This window comes from Elephantulus edwardii, unplaced genomic scaffold (genome assembly GCF_000299155.1).
Source record: "Elephantulus edwardii isolate Elephantulus edwardi_28Jun2011 unplaced genomic scaffold, EleEdw1.0 scaffold00026, whole genome shotgun sequence".
In the NCBI taxonomy this organism is placed as follows: domain Eukaryota; kingdom Metazoa; phylum Chordata; class Mammalia; order Macroscelidea; family Macroscelididae; genus Elephantulus; species Elephantulus edwardii.
The window spans coordinates 6923827-6949360 of NW_006399776.1; the positions used below are offsets into that span (position 1 = coordinate 6923827).

The 25534-nt window shown below is 48.7% G+C and overlaps 1 protein-coding gene across 1 annotated transcript; it reads left to right on the plus strand.

Moving 5' to 3' along the window:
• Nucleotides 1-1587: 1587 nt before the first annotated feature.
• PLCB2 (phospholipase C, beta 2) lies at nucleotides 1588-24945 on the plus strand. The gene is made up of 32 exons (XM_006883022.1): nucleotides 1588-1882; nucleotides 5782-5859; nucleotides 6498-6566; nucleotides 7255-7395; nucleotides 7534-7613; nucleotides 7702-7755; nucleotides 7862-7937; nucleotides 14402-14502; nucleotides 14636-14802; nucleotides 14883-15029; nucleotides 15198-15355; nucleotides 15613-15695; nucleotides 15922-16006; nucleotides 16577-16733; nucleotides 16869-16978; nucleotides 17100-17196; nucleotides 18218-18302; nucleotides 18433-18557; nucleotides 19229-19383; nucleotides 19892-20056; nucleotides 20657-20756; nucleotides 21242-21346; nucleotides 21501-21598; nucleotides 21742-21817; nucleotides 22065-22109; nucleotides 22218-22437; nucleotides 22523-22676; nucleotides 22883-22959; nucleotides 23051-23146; nucleotides 23610-23667; nucleotides 24340-24426; nucleotides 24748-24945. The coding sequence occupies exons 1-32, from the start codon at nucleotides 1799-1801 to the stop codon at nucleotides 24943-24945; spliced, it is 3531 nt and encodes a 1176-aa protein (XP_006883084.1). The 5' UTR covers nucleotides 1588-1798.
• The last annotated feature ends 589 nt before the right edge of the window (nucleotides 24946-25534 follow it).

A 25534-nucleotide genomic window follows, 5' to 3' on the forward strand; every position in this document is an offset into this window, starting at 1 on the left:
TGGTACCCTCAACCCTCGTGAAGAGAGGAGAGAGTCTGTCCTTTTGCCTTCTCCAAGCTAAGGAAGGACAAGATTGTCTTTCTAGGCCTCAAGTGGAGAGGGTGCTGATGACTTCAGGATGGACAAGAGGGACGGACTTTGGTGCAGGCAGTAAGGACTGGCTGCAGGTGACAGGTGCAGGGCTTTAGGATGAGGCAGAGATTTCACTTGCAAAATCCATTCAAACAGACAGGAAATCTGATCTCAGAGAGGGAATCAGAACTGCAGGAGCTTCCAGAGGGGCTTCAGAAGGATTTGAGGCTGGAAAGGGATGGAGAATAGAGAATGAGCAGGAGACCAGGTGAGGGAAGGAGTTGAGTCCAGAAGGCAGGGACCTGAGATGCTCAGAGGAGCTCCTGAGTGGTGTCCATGAGGCTCTGGGTTCCCCCTCTCTGGCCCATGGATTACTTTCCTTGGGTTGATTTTGTGTGAGAAGTTGCCATAGCTCCAACTCAAACTCGCTAGTTTACGGAGTCTATTTTCTCTGAGAGCTCTGGTGGCATAGTGATTTATGGTACATAACACTGTTCTCCTTGAAGCACATCTTCCTGTCTGCTTCCTGTCTTCTGCTTTCTTGGCTCACAGTCACCAGCAGAGGCACTTCTAGGGTCTGGGTGATGGTCATACAGTTGACAGGGAGTGGGACGGAGCCTTGTGGTTGGGTGGTTGGACCTGGGGCAGAAAGACCAGGCCCTCAGGAGAGGAAGGAAGTCCTGCCTCCCCAGCTGGGTTAAGAAGGGTGATAAGAGGAGCAGGTTAGGCAAGCGGAAGTGGGCTGGGACTGAGCTAAGCTGGGACAAGGGGCAGTGTTGAAGCCACCTGCCCCAAGCAGAGGCCCAGAGCTGAACCCTCTCTCAAACAAACACAATGCCCCAAGTGTTCTCATCCTGGGTCCCTTGGTAAAGAGCAGGGGTGAGGGTCTGAGAGGAGAGCCCTTGGTGGTTTGGTGGCAATGGATTGCTCTGAGTAGCACTGTGTGTGTAGTAGTAGCTGGTCAGTGGTGGTCCCAGGCCTAGCCCAGACTTAGCCAACTAAGAGGAGGGAGTAATGCATGCCAGGTCAGGGGTGAAGGGCGATTGCTTCACTTGCTCCTCATTTTCATGGGAAGGAAGCACTGAGAAAGAGGAGCTGGGTGTCCATCAAATTTTGCTTATTCAAAACACTCAGCTCCAGGTGAGTCCTGTCCCTACCTCAACTCCCACCCGCAGGGTGGTCCCAGCCCCTCCTGGCCACTGTTGTGGAGGTTCCTTCTGACAGTGGGCTCCTGGCACCCTCCTTCAGGCTAGATCTGACCAACAGTCTTCCCAGCTTGTTGTCATATTGTTCCTCTCACAAAACCTCAGCCCCTAGGGTCTATCCAGGGAACTAAGGAACTCGGTGTCCACGATGGCCAGGCCTCATGACCTGCTTCTCAGCTCTCCACAGGACGGAGAAGGAAGCTGTGAGCAGGAAGTGCAGAGGCAGGGGTTGAGGGCGGGGGCTTCTAGGAGGGAAGCTGGGTCTCCCTGGGCAGAAGCAGGGACCACAGCCCCCACCATAGTCAGAGCAGGAGGAGACTGATTTACAAGGCAGATGGGCTCCTGGCTGAGGGCCTCGGCTCTGCACCCAGCCACGCCATCCCGTGGACTATAAGAGCTCCCAGACTTCCGGACTAGCTCAAGAAGGCGGGTGCCATGTGAGCCCAGCTTGGCTCCCCCCCCTTCCTTCCTCCTGCCCTCCTGTGCCAGCCAAGCTTCTCCAAAGAGGGACACTTGGCACCATGTCTCTGCTCAACCCTGTCCTGCTGCCCCCAGAGGTGAAGGCCTATCTGAGGCAAGGCGAACGCTTCATCAAGTGGGACGATGTGAGTGGAGCAGGGATGGCTGACTGGGGAGGCGCTGGGTGGCAGGGCCAGGGCTGCAGTGCGGTTTTGACAGGGTGATGGGTTGGTTTATGTCTGCTGGGGTGCAGGCGCCTGTGTGGGTCAGCCAGGCGCTCATACAACTGACTGGATAAACAAACCTAAGGCTGAAAGTTTGGGCCGCCATGTGAGCGGGTAGCCCTGAGCGCCAGGTTGTGTGCTGGCCCTGAGATTTCGTGGGTGTGACTGTCTGAGTCTGAGAAGGAGATGGACTTCTGGGTGGTCATGGGATTCTCTGGATGTGGGTCTGTCTTGTAAATCTCCATGAAGAGCGGCAGCTGTTGCTTTGGATCTCAGCATTAGTGAGAAAACATGTGCCCCAGCCGAGGCCGGACCAGAGGCTGAGAGGAGTCCAGTGTCCACTCTTAGCACAGACACCTCACTCCCACTGGGGCACAGAGCGCCCCAGAAAGGGATCTTTTCACCTCCCTACTCATACTAGCCCTGCCCCAGGAAGTCACCCTCTGTCTGGGCTATTGTGGAGCCAGCAGCAAAAGATCTTCTGAGTCCCATATGAGAATCGAAGGTTCTAGAGGCTTGGCAAGGAGTTGATGGGCTTCTGCTTCCCTTGCTGGGTTCAGCCTCATGCCAGCCGTTTGTCTGCAGAGACCAGGAGGGCGAGGAAGATCTTGTTTGATCCTCCTTTCTGTCCCCACTGTGTCTACAACAGGCAAGCTGGAGCCTGGTCCATGGTCGCTGGTCTTCTGAGATCCTGAAGATACTGCCATTTATCAGGAGTTCTCTTCGGTGGGCTAGATGACTTTCTTTTGGGCAGTGGCAACTCTGTTGGGCTGGCAAGAGAAAATGGAACCTCAGTGAGGGATTAGCAAAGTGACCTGGGGACTGGCTTCTCCTTTTACAGGGTGAGGTGAGGTGAGGGGACGGGATTCTGTGTCTGTGAGCTAAGGAAGACTGGAGCTCCAGGTCCTACAACGATGGGTTGGGCTCAGGAATCTGGTTGCTGTGACTGTAGGATAGAGGTCCTGTGGTGAGACGCTTCCTACTTCCCTAGGAATGATGTGGTTGAAGAGGCATGATGGTGGCATGTCCCAGGAGCTGGTGGAGTTTGGGAAGTGACTCAGAATGAAAAATGAAGTGGTCTCTCTTAGTTCCTCTGGGCTGTGTACGGAGCCCAGCTGGGCAGAGGGTCACTGGAGGTGGGAAGGGCTAAGCAACTTACTTTCCAAGACAGCACCTGTGTTTCTGGTGGCATCTTCACCTTCCAAGGCAGAGCTCCACGTGCCCCCTGGACCCTGACTTCCATGAGCAGAATCTCCCACACCCTGTCAATGAGGACATATACCCAGAGACAGGGCTCTGCTTGTGTCTTTGGTGCAGTTACTGTCAGCAGATGACACGATCTGTAGCCATAATGTGTAGCACCATGTTGAATAGGCACAATGCATAGAGTGTAATCAAACCCCGACTTTATCTTGACTCCCACTAGCCCTTTCAAATGTATTTGGTGGGAGAAGAATCCCTCCTGGGAGAAAACTCAACAAGCCACAAGATGTTCCACTTATTCCTGGATAGCACATAGCCCTGTGGACACTTTTTGGGGTCACAAAGCTTAGTCTTAATTCAGATATTAGTTAAAATCTCTTGCTGGCTCTGCCCCAGGGAAATCACACTCCAGTGGCCTAGTAGGTAAGGAGTTGTGCTGCCAAACCAAAGGCAGGCGGTTCAAATCCACCAGTAGATCTGAAGAAGAAAGATAGACAATCTACTCCAGTGTGATTTATAGCTTCTGAAAACTCCCTGGAGGGTCAGCTATGAGTTTATTTGCACTTGACAGCAATGAGTTTACTTTAAAAACATCTTCTCCCCTCTTTACCCTAAGAATGATTTCAGATGGGCTACGGCGCTTCTAGAAAAGGTCTTTGAGTAACTCATGTTCTTCTGAGACTGGTAGAGGTTATAGCCTAGAAAACTCTATCTCAAGTGATCACTCACAACTAGTTCTTAACTTCCTGTGTGTTTGAACCCTTTTCCTCTAGGATCCCAAACCAACTCTTTCTCCCATAGGCCCATTCTGGTGCCTAGCAAATATTCGTGCATTCATTGCCCTACACACTGTGCTGCAAGCTCATCCAATACACTTGTCTCTCTCCGGCTCCACCTCAAACAGAATTAGCTCTTTGAGTCACTACTTTTCATTTTGTGTGCAGGATTCAGACTCAGGTCTGCTCTCACAACTGCGAAGGTCACACAAACTCTCTAAGTTGAAAGTTATTACTAGGCTCAAGGTGGGGGGATGAGAGCTTCAACCGTGACTTGAGAAGGAGGGAGGTGTAGCGCACAGTACAGCCTTCTCCAAAATTAGCCTTCTCCCAGAATGTTCTCTGGCCTCCAATCACTAATCAAGAACTTGGTTTTGATCATTTCCTTTGTCAATTCTGCATTTGGCCTGGCTTGAATGCAGCTACTTGAATTTTAATACCTTGTTATTTATACTTACATGACCACTAAAATAAAAGGCACTGATGCAGTGGTCAAGTGCTCAGCAACTAATGGAAAGGTCAGCAGTTCAAACTCTCCAGCTGCTCTCCGGGAAGAAGCTGTGGCAGTCCCTGTGGGGCAGTTCCACTCCATCCTCTAGGGTCCTGTGCATGGAACTGAATCAACGGCAATGGCTTTGACTTTGGTTTCTATGTGCTCTGTGGGTGAAACAAATGTAGAAGTGTTCGTTCACTCTTTCATCCTTTCATCCAGCAAATTTGGAGGGTCAAACTCATGGTGGAGCATTAGCTGGTGACTCTGAAGTCCATGGGACCCTGGAGAATCACCAGGTGGGAGTCTAGGGTCTGTGAGTCAGATCATCCTGACAATTACAGTATAGTTTATAGGAAAGATTTTTCAGAAGAGGTAAAGCTTTGACTATTGGGTTTTTAAAATTTTTTTCTTCTTTTTATATTTGAGTAAAAGTTTGCAAATTATTTTTTCATTCAGCCATTCACATACATTTTGTTCTATACCCTTCATTTTAATACCTACAATGTAATCACTCTTTCCCCACTTCCTCTCTTTAATTCTGACTCCTATTAATCTTTCTATATCAGTTTCCCCTTTTTGAGTAATATTGTGCTAACCATCCCCTTACTATATATTGCCTTTCGCGCCACACATCTTAGTATGTGTTTATTGTCTATTTACTAATATTTACTCCCTTATCCTTCCTGGTAACTATCTAAGAATGATTCTGTGTGTACACATTTCCTCAGCTTTTTATAATAGCAGTCTTATACAATGTTAGTCTTTTTATGACTGAATCATTGCACTGAGCTTTGAAGAGGCTGCTTTGGGCAAGAGAGCATTAGATCATCAGGTTCAGGGTGTACAGGACACACAAAGGAGATGGTGAGGTGGGATAGACATGGAGGGGAGGACAGGCATGCGGGAAGATAGGTAGGCACCAGATTGGGCAGGGTCTTGGAGGTGCACCAACTTTGGGATCTTAGCTCACTGTGTTAAGCTCTTCTGAACAGTAGCAGTGGGCCAGAAAGAGATACTCTACTTCTTCATTCAAGCAAAGGTCCTTCAAAACAGGCTGAAGCAGGAGCAAGACCTTGTTAGGAGCCCAGAGGGAAATTCTTTATTTGAAGTCTTGAGCACTTCCAGAAATTCTATCGCCAATCCTCTATCTCTACTCACTTTAGGTTTAGACGTTTCAAAGTTCATGCCCAGCTTTTTTATGCTATTTGGATTATGGGAAATGTTTTCAGTTTCCCAGAAAAAGCAGTTTGTAGGATGAGGGTGAACTCTGAAAGCACTGCCTGACTCAGCCTGAGTCAGAGGCTCGGCTTCAGATCTCAGAATGGAGAGCTGACCCCTTCTCTCTGCAGGAAACTACAATAGCCTCCCCGGTTATTCTCCGAGTGGATCCCAAGGGCTACTACTTGTACTGGACATATCAGAGCAAGGTGAGGCAGAACCTGTCTACCAGACCCTGGGTCTCTGGACACTCCTCCGTATCCACTGCGTCAAGGCAGTATCCTGGCCATGTGGGGATGGAGAGGTGGATGATGGGAGTGTAGAATGAACTGGAAGGGTAGCTCTGGGGCTGTCCTGTGGGCAGGAACTGTTTGTTCTGACATTAGACCCCAGAACAGGGAGGGAGACTGCGGTCATTACAGTCTCCAGCTGCCTGGGACCCAGATGTTTCTGTCTCAGCAGTCCCTGAAGACAGAGAAAGGGCCATGCTCGGCTCTGTTTTGGGTAAACTTGAGGACTCTGAAAGATCAGAGAAAGAGCTTAGTATCCAGACAAAAGAGAGGGAAGGAGAGGCTGGGGAGAGTCCAGGACAGTGAAGGAGATGCTGCAGGCTACAGCTCAGAGGAACTCCAGTGGCCAGGAAGGAACAGAGAGAGGAGGTGGGGGATGCCATGAGTAGAGAGAGCTGACTGGTGGGAAGGGACATTTGGGGTCTGAGAAGCCTCTGTCTGTCTTGGCCTCTACAGTGCAACCTGAGGGAGTATAATTGTCCCTCCACTCTTCTACTTTCTTGACCTGAACTTTCTGCCCCCACCCTTTCTGTATTCCCTTTGGGGACCCCCTCCAGGAGATGGAGTTTCTAGATATCACCAGCATCCGAGATACTCGCTTTGGGAAATTTGCCAAGATACCCAAGGTAGGTGGGCCGAGTAGCAATCTAGACTCTGGGTGGCTCCAGACCCCTCCACCAGGCCCTTGGGGCCAGGATAGGAGTTCCCACAGGCATGGGACACCTGCTGTCTGAGGCAAAGGTCTGGACTGTAAGGACTCCAGCCCTGAGCCAAGGAGGAGGGGTTGTGGCCACTCCCAGCTTCTGTGGGCTCCGAGTTCTGGGATCAGGGTCCAGTGAGTCAAGATTTCATGGTTCTGGGAAACTGGCTCAGATTCTGCCCTTGGAGCACTCCAGACTGTGACGAATACCGCTGACACCTGCCACCCTCTGACTGGTTTGCCTAGATTTGCCTGGTGTTGGTAGGTAAATTGGAGGAAGAGATTGATGGAAAATAGGATTCTTGAGGCTGGGGGCTGAGTCTGTGTTCAAACAAAAATCAGCGAACAAAATACATAAGACTCCAGGCCCCTTTCTATCCCCTCACCATCCTCCAGCCCATCTGGGTTAATCCCTTCCTGTGAACCTCTCTCTCCCTAGCACCGCCTCTGGAATCAGAGAGAGGAGAAGACTGAGGCCTGTGGTTCCCAACAAGGGAAGGCTTCTGTCCCCTGTGGGATATAGTTGAAGTGGCTGGGATGGAGGAAAAGGGAGAGGCAGTTTGGGGCGGAGAAGGGAGCACCCCCATCTTAACTGTGTTGGTCACTTGCTCCAGAGCCAGAAGCTCCGGGATGTTTTCAACATGGACTTTCCTGACAACAACTTCCTGCTGAAGACGTTCACTGTGGTGTCCGGCCCCGACATGGTGGACTTGACCTTCCACAACTTTGTCTCCTACAAGGAGAATGTGGGCAAGGTGTATCAGGGAGCACCTGCCCCAGGGCTTTGACATCCGGGATCGCTGAGACTTCCTGAGAGACCCATTCCTGGGCTGCAGGAGGGTGGGCCACCTGTGTGGTCAGGGGCCTGACCGCTGTGCTCTATGGCCCTGCAGGACTGGGCTGAGGATGTGCTGGCCTTGGTTAAGCATCCACTGACGACCAACGCGTCCCGCAGCACCTTTCTGGACAAGATGTAAGTGCTGACCGACCTGCCTGGTCTTTGTCCGTGGGGTGAGGTGAGCCACTCCCAGGGCCTTGACGGCTGCTTTCTGCCCCACCAGCCTGGTGAAGCTCAAGATGCAGCTCAACACGGAAGGGAAGATTCCTGTGAAGAAGTAAGCCTTCCCGACTCTCTCCCCACAGTTCCACATAGAGTCCCAAACCTTTCTATCTCTGTAACTGACCTCTGTTTCTGTCTGGTGCCTTTCTCTGCTCCTTCAGTTTTTTTCAGCTGTTTCCTGCTGACCGGAAGAGGGTGGAAGCGGCTCTCAGTGCCTGCCACCTTGCGAAAGGAAAGGTAAGAAATTCCCTCCCATTCTTCCCAAGCTGGCCTCAGAGAGCAGACTGAGGACAGAACCAGCAGCACAGTCCCAGTCAACAGCATGAAAAGCGCATTAATGCTAGAGTCAGTGGTTACTGACAGATGGTAGGTTCAGAGCGGGTTCATCAACATTACATCCCACTGGGCAGCAGAGGCTGGAGTTAGTGGAATGAATGTGTTTGTGGCAAGCAATAGTTTCCAGAACGAGTAGAGTAAAAAGAAAAACCTATGCCTGAAAGAATGAGATAAGGAAAGCTCTCAGGGTCAGGACGCAGTCTTCAGAGATCTGAAATGCTGTAGGAAGGGTGGCTCTGCAGGATCTTAGGAGAGGAGACCCCTGCACTGTGCAAATGGCTTGTGCTCAGTTACTTACTTAAAAGTAGGCAGTTCTAACCCTGCAGTGCCACGAAAGAAAGGCCTGGAGCCCTGCTTCTTTTATGATTGTTTTTGTTGGATGCCGTAGAGTTGATCCCAACTCCCAGTCATCCCTGCGTGACAATGTAGAGCTGCCTCAGTTTGCTGGGCCATAATCTATGGAAGCAGATGGCCAGACCTTTCTTTCTTGGAATGATTGGGCAGGTTCAAACTGAGGAACTATCGCTTAGCAGCCAGCGGACACTTAATTGCTGCCATCAAGGCTCATTTCCATTAAGATGACAATAAAGAAAACCTTGTGAAGCAGTTCTATGCTCTAACACTTGGGGTTGCAATGAGTCAAAAGCACAGCACCCAGTAAGGGAAGAGGAATGAAACTAAAGGCAGAGTTGTCTGGACATGGTATTCAGAGCCTCACAGGAGAGCACTTACTCATTTCTGTAAAATTAGGTGGTTAAATTTTAATTACAATGAGTTGTATGAAAGTTATCCTCAGAAGGTGCCACCTTGTGCAAATGGCATAACCTCTGGACAGATGTCATCTTGAACCAGAGTCCATGCTTGGGCAGCTGAATGGATCCCTGGCCCATCTCCCTGCTAAGCCAGTGGCTTGTGTAGGGCACAGCCTGTTCTCCACGAAATTATTTCTCTTGGTGAGAACTTGAAAGGTTAGAAATAAATATAACAAGACCTCTGTCTACATGAATCCAAGCTCACCTGCCTGTGTGAATTCCAGACTTTCCCCATTGCGATGGTGGCTAAGTGGGAAGGAGTTGCACTGCCAACCCAAAGCCTGGTGGTTTGAATCTACCAGCGATTGCAAGGGAGAAAGCTGGGCAATCTCCCATGTGATCTATAGCCTCTGAAAAACCACTGGAAGGTCAGCTATGAATTAGTTCCTGCTCGACAGCACACAACTACAACCACCATTTCAGATTAGGCACATAAAACAACCACAGTGTGCGATGAAGGGAGGAGCTCTGGTTGTGTACTCCACAGTGTGTTGACTGCTATCCAAAACGCCACTTGTCTCTGGTGGTTTGAATCCATCAGTGGCTCCTTTCCTGTGAGAAAATGGGCATCTTCTCTCATTAAGATTGTTGCTGTTGTTTCTGTGTGCCCTCAAGTCAGAACTAATTCACAGCTGACCTTCCAGGGTTTTTTTTTCAAAGGTAATAAATGACACAGAAAGCAATTGTCCATCTCTCTCCTTCAGAGCAGCTGGTAGCTTCTAATTGCCTGCCTTTGGGTTGGCAGTACAACTCCTTACCACTAACCCATTTGAGCTCCCACTAAACTTACAGCCTCAGAAACGTGCTGGAGGGGGTAATGGGGAGGAACTGACTCAACCGCAGGGAGAACTTTGTTGTTGTTGTTGTTCTTGTAGTTGAGTGGATAATGAAAGAACTTCTGGGGGCATAGTGCATTATGTGTTGTGCTACCACTAACCAAAAGTTCAGAGAGTAGATTTCACCATTGCTTGCCCCTCAGGAGAAAGAAAGGTAGGCTGTGTCCATAAACATTTACAGCCTCGGAAATCTGATGGAAGGTCACTATGAGTCAGAATCAATCCAATGACAATGGGCTTGGTATCTGGTTAGTGGGTAGTGAGGAGTCCTGGTGGCACAGTGGGCTAAGCGTTAGTATACTAGTGAAAGAGTTCTTGCTTGAACCCACCGCCTGCTCTTCAGGAAAAAAGGTGTGAGTCTACACAGCCTTAGAAACCCTTTAGAGCCGTTCAGCTCTGCCCCACAGGGTGCTTGAGTCAGAACTGACTCAATGACAGTGAGCTGGTTTGCTTTACAATGACTATGATGTTATGAGTCCTTTCATATGCTTATTTGTGTATCTTCCTTGGAGCAATGTCTATAAAATCCTTTGCTAATTTTTCAATTGGTTTGTCTTCTTATTGTTGAGTTAGAAATGATCCTTATATATTATGGATATGACTCTTTAATATACAAATGAATTTCTGATTTGCAAATAATTTATCTCCTCCTGTAACTTGTCTTTTCACTTTCTTTGAAAGTGCCCTTTGAAGCACACATTTTAAAAATTTTTCTTCAGGCCTGTGTGATCTGTTGTGTATTAAAAGCATATGTTGTGCTTCTGATGTTATAGGTAAGAAACCATTGCCTAATTCAAGGTCATTAAAATTTGATATTTTCTTCTAAGACTTCTGTAGTTCTTTCTTACATTTAGGGAGTTGATTTAATTTTTCTTTTACTTTTTTGGTTATGGTGTGAAGTAGAGGTTCAACTACATTCCTTTGCAGATAGATATCCAGTTACCCTAGAAAGACTGTTCTTTTCCCCAGTTAATTTACTTTGGTCCACTGGTTGAGACTCAGTTGATCATAAATGTGAGAGTTTATTTCTGGTTGCTCAATACTCTACCATTGATTTGTCCTTATGCCAGTACCACACTGGCTTGCTTACTGTAGCTTTGCACTAAGATTTGAAATCAGAAAGTGCAAATACTTCAATTTTGTCTTCTAAATCAAGGTAGCTTTGGTTATCCTGGCTCTCTTGCTTTTTCCAAATGAACTTTAGGACCAGTTTATCAACTTCTGTGAAAAAGTCAGTTAGATTTTTATACAGATTGTGATGACTATGTAAATAAGCTTGAGAAGTCACACCATCTAATATTATTAACACTATTCAAGATTCATGAGTATCTCTAGTTCTTTAGATATTCTTTCATTTCTTTCAAACATGTATTTGCTAATGTACAAATTTCACAGTTCCTTTTAAAAATCATTCATAAACATTTCATTCTTTGTGATAGTGTCTTAAATGGGGCAGTTTTCTTAAATTCATTCTTAAATTGTTTGTCGTTGGCATACAGAAATACAATTGATTCTTGTATATTGTACTTGTATCCTACACCTTAGAGAGCTCTGGCGACCTAGTCAGAAGGGAGTTGCCCTGCCAACTCAAAGGTGAGTAGTTCAAATCCACCACCTGCTCTGAAGGAGAAAGATAGGCAATCTCCTCTCGAGTGATTTACTGCCTCTGAAAACCTGCTGGAGAGTCAGCTATGAATTGGTTCTGATTCAAAGGCAAGGAGAAAGAGATCCTGTATCTTTTTAATCTTGTTTATTAGTATAATGGTTTTCTATAGATTCTTCTATATGCAAGATCACAGGCACTTCTAAGAATATATACAATTACAACTTCAACAAATACAGATAGTTTTGTCTCTTCTTTTTGAATCTGTATGTCTTTTTTTTCTTTTCTTGATCAATTATCCTATATAGTACCTTTAACACATTACTGAATAGTAGTGGCAACAGAAAACATCCTCATTTTGTGACTATTTTGGGGGAGAGTAAAACATTCCATCTTTAATTAGGCGGAAATATCCTTTTATTTCTAGTTCGTTGTGTGCTTTTATCATGAAAGTGAATTGAGTTTTGTCAAATGGTTCTATTGAATTAATCATGTGGATTTGTCATTTATTCCATTAATATGATGTGTTACAGTGACTGATTTTTTTGTCTATTAAATCAATATGAAATTCTGGAATACATTCTACTTGACTATGCTATATAATCCTTTTTACAAATATTTGCCTTCTATTGTGTTTTATTTAAAATTTTGTCTCTTCATAAAAGATATTAAAGTTTAGTTTTCCTATAGGATTGTTGTATGGTTTTGGTGTTAGGGTAATACTAGACTTAAAGGATGAGCTGGAAAGTATTCCTTCTGACTTTTTTAGGGAAGAGTTTTTGAAGGATTGATGGTAATTTTCCCTTAAATATTCTATTTAACTGAAACAAAGCTGTTTGAATCTGGGGCTTTTGTTGTGGGAAGTTTTTCAATTACTAATTCAATCTCTTGATTGAAAATCTATTTAAATTTTCTACTTCTTAAGTTTTAGTAGTCTGTGTCTTTCTAGAAATTTATCCATTTCATTTAAAATATCTAATATACTGGCATACAATTGTTCAAAGAAATCCCTCTCAATAATTTTCATTTCGGTAAGATTGATAGTAATGTCCCGCCTTTTTTTCTTGGGTTTTTGGTTTTTTGTTTTTTTTTTTAATTTGAGACTTCTTTCTTCTTGGTAAGTCTAGCTAAAGATTTGTCTATTTTGTTTATATATTCAAAAGCTTAACTTTTGGTTTTATTGAGCCACTATTCTTTTGGAAACAGGAGTGGCATTCACTTCCTAAACAGCATGCTTCTGGAAACTCTGTGCACTTTGGTAAATGGTGATGGTTGTGGAAGGGCTTCAGGCCTCTTGTTCACAGGGTCGCTATGAATTTATGAGTCATGCTCCACTTGAGGGCAATCAACAACAACATTGCTTTTCTAGGCTCTAGTTTAATTGTTTTTGTCTGGTCTTTATTATAACTTTCCTTTCTTTGAGTTTAGTTTGCTGTGTCTTTCCTAGTTTCTTAAAATTATGATAGAAGTTTAAGTTATTTGAGATCTTTCTTCTTTAATTACAGGCATCCACAGCTTTAAGGTCCTTTGTAAGTACTGCTTTAGCTACATCTTGTAAGTTTTGGTATGGTGTACTTGTCTTTCATGTCAATAAAACAAATGGTCATTCCTTTCAATGTATTTTCTAATTCCTTTGTTATTTTTTCTTTGACTCATTATTTAATTTCCACATATTTGTGAATTTCTCAAATTTCCTTCTGGTGTTGATTGTTAATTTTATTCTATCAGGGTCATAGAACATACTTTGTATTATTTCAGTCTTTTAAATTTCCTAAGACTTGTTGTGTGTCTTAACATATGGTCTATCTTGCAGAATGTTCCATGTGCACTTGAGAAGAATGTGTGTTCTGATGTGTGTGGAGTGTTCCATAAATATCTGTTAGGCCTCATTGCTTTATAGTGTTGTTCAAGTCTTCAATTTTTTTGTTGATTTTTTGCCAAGTTGATCTGTCCATTATTAAAAGTAGGCTCATCACTATTATTGTTGAATTGTCTATGTTTCCCTTTCAATTCTGTAAGTTTTGCTCTATATATTAAAGACTAGCTATTGTTCAAATTCAGAGGCAAAGCAAACTAACCAAGCGTGTTCTTTGCTCCACAATCAAGGCCTTAAGAAACTGGTGGCATGGTGTCCATGATGGTCTTCTCTCTCCCCTGAGCGCTCCCTGTGTCCAGGACTGGGCCAACGTTGTGGGTTTTTAACTGAAGAGATGAGACCAGGGATGTTAAGATAATTATTTTTTTTAAAACTTAATCTTAACTCCCCTCTCCCTCCCTTTCTATCCCTGGTAGCCATCCAAGAATGAGTCTTTCTGTGTACAAACCAGCCATCCTTTAGCTTTTTGCAATAGTGGTCTTATACAAAATTTGCTCTTTTGAGATTGAATTATGTCACTAAACATAATTTCCTGTAGGTGTATCCATATTATACAGTGTTTTTTTAAAAAAAATTCTTTATTGTTCTTTAGCATTACACAGTACTTCACTGTGTGAATGTGTCACAGTTTCCTTTTTTTACATTTAAAATATTTTTAATTTTTTATAACAGTATTTGCCATTTTAATAAGTTTAACTGTACAAGTTAATGACATTAACTACATCAGAATTGACACAGTGATTGGAGCAATGGGCTTGAGTGAGTCTGAGATTGTGAAGATGGTACAGGATAGAACAGGGTTCAGATCTGTTATTCATATGGTGGCCATGAAGTGTACTCGAGTTGATGGCAGCTAACATTATAGGTCGTGTACCACAGTTTCTTTAACCTTTTGTCCATTGGATATTTGTGCTGTTTCTGTCCTTTTGCTGTTGTAAATAACAATGAAATAAACATGGGTGTGCATATATCTGTTCTTGTCACAGTACTTGTTTCTTTAGGATCTATACCTAGTAGTGGAATTGCTGGATCAAATGGTATTTCTATTTCCAATTTTCTAAGGACATACCAAAGTACTTCCATAATGGTTGCACCATTTTTTAGTCCCGCCAGCAGTGTATGAGGGTTCCAATCTCTCCACATCCTTGCCAATAATTGTTGTTTACTATGTTATTGAACTTTGCTATTGTTGCTGGGGTGAGATGGTATCTCATCAGAGATAATTTTCTATTTCCCAGAATGATGCCATTAATCCGGAGGACTTCCCAGAATCTGTCTACAAGAGTTTCCTCATGAGCCTCTGTCCTCGACCAGAAATAGATGAGATTTTCACTTCCTAGTGAGCTTCTCGGGCTCGGGTTGGCATGGGTACAGGGTGGTGGCTAGCAATCTCTTCCTCCCACCCACCATGCTGGGATCCACCTGAGAAAGCTTAGTGAATGCCAACCTGGGCTTCTCTGTCTGGTCTACAGTCATGCCAAGGCTAAGCCCTACATGACCAAGGAGCATCTAACCAAGTTTATCAACCAGAAACAGAGGGACCCACGGCTCAACACCCTGCTGTTCCCACCCGCACGGCCTGACCAAGTGCAGGGCCTCATTGAGAAGTACGAACCCAGTGGCATCAACGTGCAGAGGGGTGAGAACTCCTCACCCACCACAGTTCTGTCCTGCCTGGCAGCTGGGCCATACTCCTGACATATATACCCTGTCCTCCAGGTCAACTGTCACCTGAGGGCATGGTCTGGTTTCTCTGTGGGCCAGAGAACAGCGTGCTGGCCCATGACAAGCTGCTGCTTCACCATGACATGACACAGCCACTCAATCATTACTTCATCAACTCCTCACACAACACCTACCTGACAGGTAGGTCCCGGCAACCTCACTGCTGCCCTCTCCTCGTGTAGATGCTGAGTCCTCAGCAGGGGATGTCTACATGCTGCTGACCCTGCCAGCCGGACAGCAGGGAGGGCAGTGGGGTAGCGGTGGCCTCAACTGCCCTGGACTGATGCTTCTGCCCCCTTCCCGCTGCAGGCAGCCAGTTCTCAGGCCTCTCCTCCGCTGAGATGTACCGTCAGGTGCTGCTGTCGGGCTGTCGCTGTGTGGAGCTGGACTGCTGGAAGGGGAAGCCCCCTGATGAGGAGCCCATCATAACGCATGGCTTCACCATGACCACAGACATCTTCTTCAAGGTGAGGGTTGAGGTGTGGTGGGGACTGACAGGATGGTACAAAGAAGGGCCCTGGGCCAGGCGCTTTTGGGGGAAGATGGGGGATGCTAGTAAAGCAGAAGGAGGGGAAAGTAGGAACTAGAGAGGGACTTGAGGGGCTGGGGGCCAGCTATGCACATCCAGTTACATGTGTGTTAAAGCTGAGAGTGGGGAAAGGTGCCATCAGGAAGGGGAGCTTGAAGCACTGACCTCACCACCATCAGTCCTTTTCTCCCCTAGGAAGCCATCGAAGCTATTGCAGAAAGTGCCTTCAAGACTTCCCCTTATCCCGTTATCCTGTCATTTGAAAACCATGTGGACTCGTATGTATTCAGCCTCATTTTCCTTCTTATCTTCGGCTTCCTACCTGTTTCCATCCTTCTCCTAACTGCTCCCAGCCCCTGGTCATCCCTCCAGCTCTCTCCCAGGTCTCAACACAATCTCCTTGGAATTCTTTGAGACCCTGCATCTCTGACCTCCTGGGCCCCTGATCTAGGATGAACAAGAGTTGGGACTGAGTTGCTGAGCATCCCCTCCAACTCTCTGCAGACCCCGACAACAGGCTAAGATGGCCGAGTACTGCCGGACGATGTTTGGGGACATGCTGCTCACAGAACCCCTGGACAAGTTTCCGGTGAGCAGAGAGGACTTCTCTGTGGAGTCTCTGGGTCTGGGAGCCCAGGGCAGGGCAGGTTCCAGGATACAGAATGTGCTGTGCCCAGAGGACACTGGGGTTCCTTTGGAAGGGTTGAGGGGCTAGGACCATATCATCCACCATATATCAGTCCCAGGCTGGGCTTTGGAGGTGTATTAGTGATCAAGATACAGTCCCTGTCCTCAGGTCACTTAACTTCTAGTGAGCAGACAGATAAGAAACCAGACCACCTAGTCGTTGCTATGGGCACACTTGAGGAGTCCTGCCCGGGCTTTAGGAGCTCAGGGAAGCTTTCTGGAGGAGGTGATGTTTCAATGGAAGCCTGAAGAACAAACTGGAATTATCTGGTAGAGCGGAGAAAGGGTGTTCTGGATAGATGGAAGGGCATCTAATTTGAGAAACCGGGTTCAATTCAGTCAGAAAGGAGTTAAATATACGAGGCAGAAGTGATGAGTGATGGAGCTAGAGAAGTAGACAGGGGCCAGCAGAACATGACTTGATGTGAAGGAGCGTAGACTACTCCTGCTGACCTTCTCTCCTGTCCCACAGCTAAAGCCAGGCACCCCTCTGCCCAGTCCTGAGGACCTCCGGGGCAAGATCCTCATAAAGAACAAGAAAAACCAGTTTTCCGGTCCAATATCCCCCAGCAAGGAGCCTAGTGGAGAGGCTGAGGGCAGCTGCCCACTCAAAGTGCAGGAGGACACAGGTGAGGCAGCCAGAAAGGAAGGTGGTGGGGGTCTCGAGAAGGAGAGATGGGGCTGGACCTGGAAATGTGCCAGGGAGGCAACTGGACCCAAGGGTCCCACAATGTCCCCAAAGCTGACTGTGCTTTGTGTCACAGTGTGGACTGGCGAGGAAGGAGCTGAACTGGAGGAGGAAGAGGTCGGTGAGGATGAGGAGGAGTCTGGAAGCCTGGATGAAGAAGAGATAAAGAAGATGCAGTCAGATGAGGTGTGTGACGGTCCTCCAGGGACTCTTTCCTGTGTCCCACTGCAGGGAGTGGGGAGGTGCACAGTGGGGCTGGCATCTTGGGCTCAGCAATGTTCTCTCTACCCTCCTCCCTCCTCCCCAGGGCACAGCAGGGCTGGAGGTTACAGCTTACGAAGAGATGTCCAGCTTAGTCAATTACATCCAGCCCACCAAGTTCATTTCCTTTGAGTTCTCTGCACGTGAGTTATTGTGGGCTGCTGCTTGTGCAGCAGAGGAACTGGGGATTAGGCAACATTCAGAAGTTTGTCAAGAAGCATGTCTTGAGATGTTTGAGGACTGACCTTCCCCCTTCCTTGGACTCAGATCCTGTCTATAAACACTCAGCAGAGGAGTCAGGCAAACGGTTTGTTTAAGTGGCCATGGCTCCCAGTTTCTCAGTGCTGAACTGAAGAATTTGGCACCAAGTGGAATGCTCTGGAGAGTGTCGGCAACAGGCAGGCCGTTTCTGACAAGCCATCCCCCCTCCCCAGCTAGGCTGGTCTGGAAGTCCTGCAGCCCTGGGGGTTCTGTGGCTCTGACAAAGAGCCAACAGCTGAGCTCTCCCAAGACTGAGCTGTGTCTTGGACTGAGCCAATTTTAGAAACCCTGGTCCCAAGAGAGGATAAGAGGCTGAGAAACAAGGCCGGCATCCTCATCTTTTGAGTGCACCATGCTATTTACCCTTATCTTCTTGGGACACATGTACAGGGCATACCTCTCATTTCCTGGACATGTCCCCAGCATGCATTGCTTTCTGTACACACTCCCACACATTTGGACCTCCACATATATGCCCTCTCAACCTCATGCCCCCATATGTGCCCACTCACAAACATGCAGTACTTGGTTCATACCTCACTCCATGCATTCAAAGCTTGCATGCCTCACTCATTGTAGCTGGTCACAGTGCAAGTCCACAGCATGCACCTGACCCTTGGGCACATCCTGACCCCTTGGGCACATCCTCAGCCCATTCCACATACTGGCATTCTCTAGGACCCAGTACATGCCCACTGCAAAGGCTTTTTATCCTTGGCACAAACTGTTACCTATTTAGATCGATGTCTGTTCCCCAGGAGCTTGATTCCCTAAAACCTCAGGTCTCAGAGAAAATACTGGATGGGAGGCACCCCTAGGCTGGAGGGAGCTGCCCTAAAACACCGAGCAGGGCTGAGGGAGTGGAAGGCCTGATGTGGGCACCCTGCTTTCTTCCCTGCACAGAGAAGAACCGCAGCTATGTCATCTCCTCCTTCACCGAGCTCAAGGCTTACGACCTGCTTTCCAAAGCCTCAGTGCAGTTTGTGGAGTATCCTTGAAGCCTCCATAGCCGGCGTCCCTGCTTAGGGTTGGGGACTGGGGAAGGGCTTCTAGGGGTGGGCTGTTGAGTCCTTCCCACTGCAGATGGCCTGGGATCAGGCTCCTATACTTAAGGACAGCTATAACAAGCGCCAGATGAGCCGTATTTACCCCAAGGGCACGCGCGTGGACTCCTCCAACTACATGCCCCAGATGTTCTGGAATGCTGGTTGCCAGATGGTTGCCCTCAACTTCCAGACGATGGGTGAGAGCATGCTAGGTCCCTGAAACATCCTTGTTCCCGTTGTCCTCTTGTCTTCACTCCCTCCCTGGAGAAATCTTTAAGACTGGTAGTATCTTGATGTTTGTACATGGGTAAGAATATTTGGTGTGTGGTATAAATGCATTAACTTGATCCTATATAGTTAGACAGGGAACTCATGTGGCCTAATGGTAAGGAGTTGCACTGTTACCACAAAGGCATGTGGTTTGAATCCACGAGCTGCTCCAAGGGAGAAAGATGGCTAGTCTTCTTCTTTGTGATTCACAGCCTCTGAATACCCGTTAGAGTAGGTTAGCCATTATGAGTCAGTTCCAACTTGACAGGACATGACAACAACATATGGCTGTACATTTATGAGCATATATGCAAAAATGCCAAGGTGCTGGCGAGGGTCTAGCCCTGTGTGAGGATCTTTTGGGTCACTGGCTCTCGCTGCTAGTCTCCATGGCTTGCAGTCTGGTCATGGCTTTGCTTTCAGCTGACTTTAGGTTGTTAGCCCCAACTAAGGATCAGGCTGTGACACGGGAAACCTTCACCCTCAGGGCCCGCCCAACCTCCCCATTCACAAAACAGGGAAGGCTGGGAGATAGGATGTAGATTCTGGCTGCAGACTCCCGGCTGAGCCTCCTCACCAAGTGCCCTTGTCTCCCCAGACCTGCCCATGCAGCAGAATATGGCGTTGTTTGAGTTCAATGGGCAGAGCGGCTACCTTCTCAAGCATGATTTTATGCGCCGGCCAGACAAGCAGTTCAACCCCTTCTCAGTGGACCGCATCGACGTGGTGGTTGCCACCACTCTGTCCATTACGGCAAGACTCAAAGGCAGAGCGGTGGCTGGGAGGGCTGGGGTCTTGAGAAGAAGAAGCAGGTGCCTCACTCCTCTACTCCCAACCCCCTCCCCTGATATCCTGAAAACTTCAGCCCCAGCCAGTTTGTGCAGTAGCAAGTTGCCTTGGAAACTGCCTCCTCCTCAGCACTGGAGGCTGCCTCTTGGTCCCCATGGAAACCAAGGGGAAGGGCTGGGGCTGGTGTGGGGGAGGGGAGGAAGAATGGGCAGAACAGGGCAGCAGAGACCCAGGACTTGGGGGAGGGCATTGTCCCTCCCTTGTCTGGGGAGGGAGATGGCAAGGCTGCCCCTCTTCATTCAGTGCTGGAAGCACCCTGGACGCCAGCACTGAGCTGTAACCCCTGAGCCACACCACCTCTGGGACACCCCCTTAATACCCAGGGATGGTTGTTTCCACTATACAAGGCCAGCGGCCCAGTGCTTTGGGAAGTCTAGTTTGGGGAGCTGATTGTCCTGGGTTCCGCCTCCAGGTGATCTCTGGCCAGTTCCTGTCCGACCGCAGTGTGCGCACGTATGTGGAAGTAGAGCTGTTCGGCCTTCCTGGGGACCCCAAGAGGCGTTACCGCACCAAGCTGTCACCCAGTCCCAACTCCATCAACCCTGTTTGGAAAGAGGATCCTTTTGTCTTTGAGAAGGTGGGGAACAAGAGCAGAGCAGAGACAAGGATCTATTTCTATTTCTTGACTTCTAAGGTCTTGACTTCTACTCTAGGAAAGAGGAAATAAAGGGAGTTCCTTGATCCTTCTCCTCCCCACTCAACTGAATTTAAGAGAACAAAAACTGATTTTACAGAAGTTTATTTGGTAGAGAGGCTGTGTGTGTTTGCATATGTATGTGTGTTCATGCACATGTGTGTGCCTATCATGCGCGCGCGCACACACACACACACACACACACACACACACACAGGTCAGGCCTAAAGGCAGAAATGTGAACTATCAGGCCAAGGAACACGCACGCACCCACTGTATCATGGAGACCTTTGGCTTCCACTGGGTACTTATTGACAAAGCTGCCAGGGTCTACCTGCATCAGAGTTCCCTGAGCCTGGGGCTGCATACCCGGCCTTTCTTTCTTTCCTGTGGGGACCAGCCAAGACCTGCCCCCGACAATCCTCACCAAACAGGAACACCTGCCATGTTCTCATACTGATCGTTAGACTTCTGAAGCCAAGGAGAGGGCAGCTCCGTTCCACTCTTCCTTCCCCAGCCTGACCTGCCCCTACCTCTCCTCAGATCATGATGCCTGAGCTGGCCTCCCTCAGGGTAGCTGTGATGGAAGAGAACAACAAGTTTCTTGGGCACCGCATCATCCCCATCAATGCACTGAACTCAGGTGAGGAGAAGCATCCTCCTTCACTTCTCTGGGAGCCCGAGACGAAAGCCAGTGTCGGGAACCTGTCCCAATGGTGGGGGCCCTGAAACCTCACCCTAGATCCTCAAGGTATCCATCACAGGGCTGAGGTAGGAACAGTGCCTTTCTAGGAACTGACAGAGGTGAGGACTTGATTTATCCAATACACAAGTCTAAGTTTTGGGAACTACTAGGGCAGTTTCCCAAGTAAAATGCCCTAACAACTTATTATACATTCTCACTTATTCTACAATAACCACATGAGGTAGATACTATTATCTTCATTTCACTGGTGAAGAAACAGTCCCAGAGAGGCAAAATAACTCGCCTGTGATTACACAGCCAGAAATGTGCTGAACTAGTCCCTAAGTCCTGGCACTTAGAAGTTCCTAGTACTGGGCTGATCTGCTCTTGTACAGAGCTGGGTGGGAATGCTCTGTGCTAACCCCACCCACCGTGGCCTCCAGGATACCATCATCTGTGCCTGCGCAGTGAGAGCAACATGCCCCTTACTATGCCTGCTCTATTTGTCTTCCTGGAGATGAAGGACTATGTGCCTGACACCTGGGCAGGTAGGAGGCCTACGGCATGCTGGGAGTTCCAGGCTGGCCCCTTTCCCCAAGCCCAAACTAGCCTCCAAAAAGAGGCAGGTAGAAAGGGGTGAGGACAGGAGAAGGCTTCTAGGGACACCTTCATAGCAGGCCCATGATGCCCCTGTGCACCCAGATCTCACTGTGGCCCTGGCCAACCCCATCAAGTTCTTCAGTGCCCATGATAAGAAGTCTGTGAAGCTCAAAGAGGCCATGGGAGGAGGTCTGCCTGAGGTCTGTGCTGCATGGATCATGGGTGGGACTATGCTGGATCTTTGTTTTCTTTGTGGGAAGATGTGGAGGGGTGGAACCACAGGTTCAGGAAGAAAGGACATGGGCTATTAGAATGACCTTCTTAACCTGTCCTCCCTACACAGAAGCCCTTCCCACCCAAGAGCCCAGTCGCTGGCCAGATCAATGGGGCCTCAGGTCCAACAAGCAATGGGTCGGCAGGTATGTTTTTCAGGTTTTCAGTTACTGGGAGGGGTGAGGGCCCACACCCTGCACCTACCTACAGGCACATCTCAGGCTGGGGACAGCTCTAAAATAAAGACATTCATCTGGAAGGGAAGGGCTATGTCCACAGGTCATGTGCACTGTGATGGGCTGATATTTCTGAAACTCCAGGGCTGATATCCCCAGGGGGCAGGGAGTTCAGCCCACTCAGAGCACCATTCAGCCCACTCTATGGCTCTTTCAGCTGCTGGGACCAGGACCAAAGAAGAGACCTTGAAAGAAGCTGCAGGTAAGGCCTCCTGAGCCTTGGGAATCCTAGGAAGGAGTCCAGGGTAGGACTATGGCTCAGGGTGTGGGTGGGGTGTGGGACACTGCTACACTTACACCGCCTCCACAGAGCCGCAGACCGCCAGTCTCCAGGAGCTGCGAGAGCTGAAGGGCATCACGAAGCTGCAGCGGCGGCAGGAGAAGGAGCTCCGGGAGCTGGAGCGGCGGGGCGCACGGCGCTGGGAGGAGCTGCTGCAGCGGGGCGCGGCGCAGCTGGCTGGGCTCGGGCCTCCGGGCTGCGCGGGAAGCGGCCGCAAGCTCGGCTCCAGCAAGGGCTCGCGCAAGAAGAGGTAACTGGGCGGCAGACGCCCTGCCCTCTGCCGCGCTGGCGCGGGAGCCCAGGACTCAGGGCCTGTCCCCACGTGGCCTTTGCAGAACGCTGCCCGGTGAAGAGGCATCAGGCGAGGGTTCCGAGGGCGCAGATGCTCGCGTGCGGGAGCTGAAGGAGAAGCTGGAACTGGAGCTGCTGCAGCAGGGCGAGGAACAGTACGAGTGCATTCTGAAGCGCAAGGAGCAGAACATGGCAGAGGTGCCAGAGCTGGGGTCCTGAGCTAAAAATCTGTCCCTCTCTTCTCTACCCTTCCTCAAAGATTGCCATCACTTGGGGGGCGGCGCAGGTGAAGGAGGACGTTTAGGGAGTTTCAAGGAACATGTGGAAGACCATTGAAGCCACAACCAACCTCAAACCCTCCGCACAACAGAAGCCTTCTCACTAAGCCCCCCCTTCGTTCTTAGCAAATTGCCAAGATGATAGAGCTTGCCCGAGAGAAACAAGCCGCAGAGCTGAAGGCCCTCAAGGAGACCTCTGAAAAGTATGACTGCGCCCTTCCCAAACCTCTCACCTTCCAGTAGGGAAGGGGTCAGGCCCCACAAAACATCTCCCTGATGCCTGTCTCTCTTCAGTGACACCAAAGAGATGAAGAAAAAACTGGAGACCAAAAGGATAGAGCGGATCCAGGCCATGGTCAAGGTCACTACAGACAAAATGGCCCAGGAGAGGTGAGCCACTGAACTGAGGCTCAGGACTCAAAGATCAGGTCCAAGACTGAGCACATGCCCACTCCATGTGGGAAGAGGCTGCTCCACAATCCTGCCTCTCTTCCCGGAGATGTGCCTCTTCCCTGACTTGTGCATATTGATCCCACTTCTGCCACCTATGGTCACAGAATTTTCTGAAGAAAAATGAATGCAAAGAGAAAGGTGTATGTTGGGACAAAAGCCTGTCCTCTCTTGCTGCTTTTCTTCCTACCTGTGCCTTTCAGTGTAACCCTTGAAGGAGGGTGAGGAAGCCATTCATTCAGAGGGTCTCCTAGACCCCCATTGTCCTCTCACATACTCCTTAGGCTTCTATATTTGCTCCTCTGATGGATTTCCCATTTTGCCTGTATGCTGAGGACACTCAGTCCCACCCAGCTCCCCACAGGGTCTTCCTGCCTTTTCTGAAGTTCTATTACCCCAACAGGTTGAAAAGAGAGATTAACAGCTCCCACATCCAGGAAGTGGTGCAAGTCATCAAACAGGTGTGTAAGGGGACACACACACACACACACACACACACACTCTCCACTCGAGGGTGGATGGCTCCAGGCCCTGAACTTGCCCTTAGGAGAAGCACTGATCAGAGTTGTGCAAGCAGTTAGGGTTAGAAGGAGGTAGTGCAGGAGATGGGGGAGTCCCTAGAGTATCTAAGGGTTCTGGCTTATGTATGAAGGTTGAGGCACCACCCTAAAGGAGTCTGCCTCTACCAAGATGCACTAGATGGAAATTATATGGATGAACTGGCCAGCAGAACAAGCAAGTGGGGTGGAAAAGTGATAAAGAAATGAGCGGAGCCTCCTAAGGGTCTAAGGAGTCAGAAGGAAAGCCCTGCTGAGAATGGACCCAAAGTCCCCTGGGGTTACAACAATGATTTTGCCATAATACTAACAAAGCACTAACATCCACTAAATCCTCCCCTTGCACCTGGCATTGTGCTTTCGTGTAGTGTCTCATTAATTCTTCACAACACAATGAGGCAGGAACTATTTTCTTCACTTTATAGATTTTTTAAAAAACAAACCAACCACAAAACTGTTCAGAGAGTAAGGAATTTGTCCAAGGTCTAACAGCTGGTAAGCTGTTCATGCAGTCATGAACCCAGTCTGGCTCTGTCTGAATGTTGTCTTGACGCCCTGACTCTTACTCCCACCCAGATGACAGAGACACTAGAGAAGCACCAGGAGAAGCTTGAGGAGAAGCAGGCAGCCTGCCTGGAACAGATCCGGGAGATGGAAAAGCAGGTAAAGAGTACTGCTCTACCTTGGCCCCCAGTACAGCCTACCTGGCTTGATTCAGGGTGCAAAGGGGCCCTGTTCATGCTCCAGGGAGCTTCCAGTCAAGAGGTCTGGGTCTGAAGACGTTGTCGTGATGAGTCATAGACTCTAGATTCCATATGGCCCTAGGCCTTTCCAAATGAGACAGCTCTATAATCTCGGGATCTGAGAGATTCCTGATTCCCACCCCACTGGACATTCCCAGTCTCTGGACATTTCATCCCAGGGAAGAGAGCAGGGGAAGCTGTCCTCTCCTGAGTCAGATGATGATCCTTGTTGCCTCCACAGTTCCAGCAGGAGGCGCTGAAGGAATACGAGGCCAAGATGAAGGGCCTGGAGGCTGAAGTGAAAGAATCCGTGAGGGCCTGCCTCCGAGGCTGCCTCCCTTCTGAGGCTCAAGGCAGGCCTGAGAATCCCTCCAGGGCCGACCCTGAGCTGAGGGACAAGGACCCACTCCCAGCAGATGTCCACGACAGCCGCCTTTAACATTCCCAAAGGGACATTCAGCAAGGACATTTCAGACTAGGATGTGGCCCCATCCCCCCAGCAGGAAGAGATCCCAGCACTCTGAGGCTACAGAAAGCTGGGATTCCCTTAGAACTGGAGCTCCCTCTTCAACTGCAGTCTTGAGGAGGAGGCAGGAAATGAGTACTATCAAGGCAAGACCCCATGTGGGGCCTAGAGGTCTTTCCCAAATCCTTTCCCCTTCATCTGAATAAGCACCACCTACCTATATGTTGAAGGCAATGAATGTGGACTGGAAGGTGGGACATGGCTCGTGCGTGGACTTACCCTGTCTTTCCGAGTGGTGCAACTGGTGGTGTCCCTCTCTGGTCTCAGTTTCCTCACCTGGAAGATTGGATCTGGTCACCTGAAAACTTCTCTAGCACCTGAGGTTCAAGCAACACCAGACCAGAAAGCTCCTGCTTCCTCAGGGCAATTAATCTGGGCCTCCAGCTCCATCTCAGGCCTGCCCTACACTGTCTTGCTGTCAAGATCCCTGAAGATGAGTTTGACACTACTTCCAAACTCCCCAGGGAACAGTTGCTCCCAGGATCCCAGGCTGAGGTCTCTG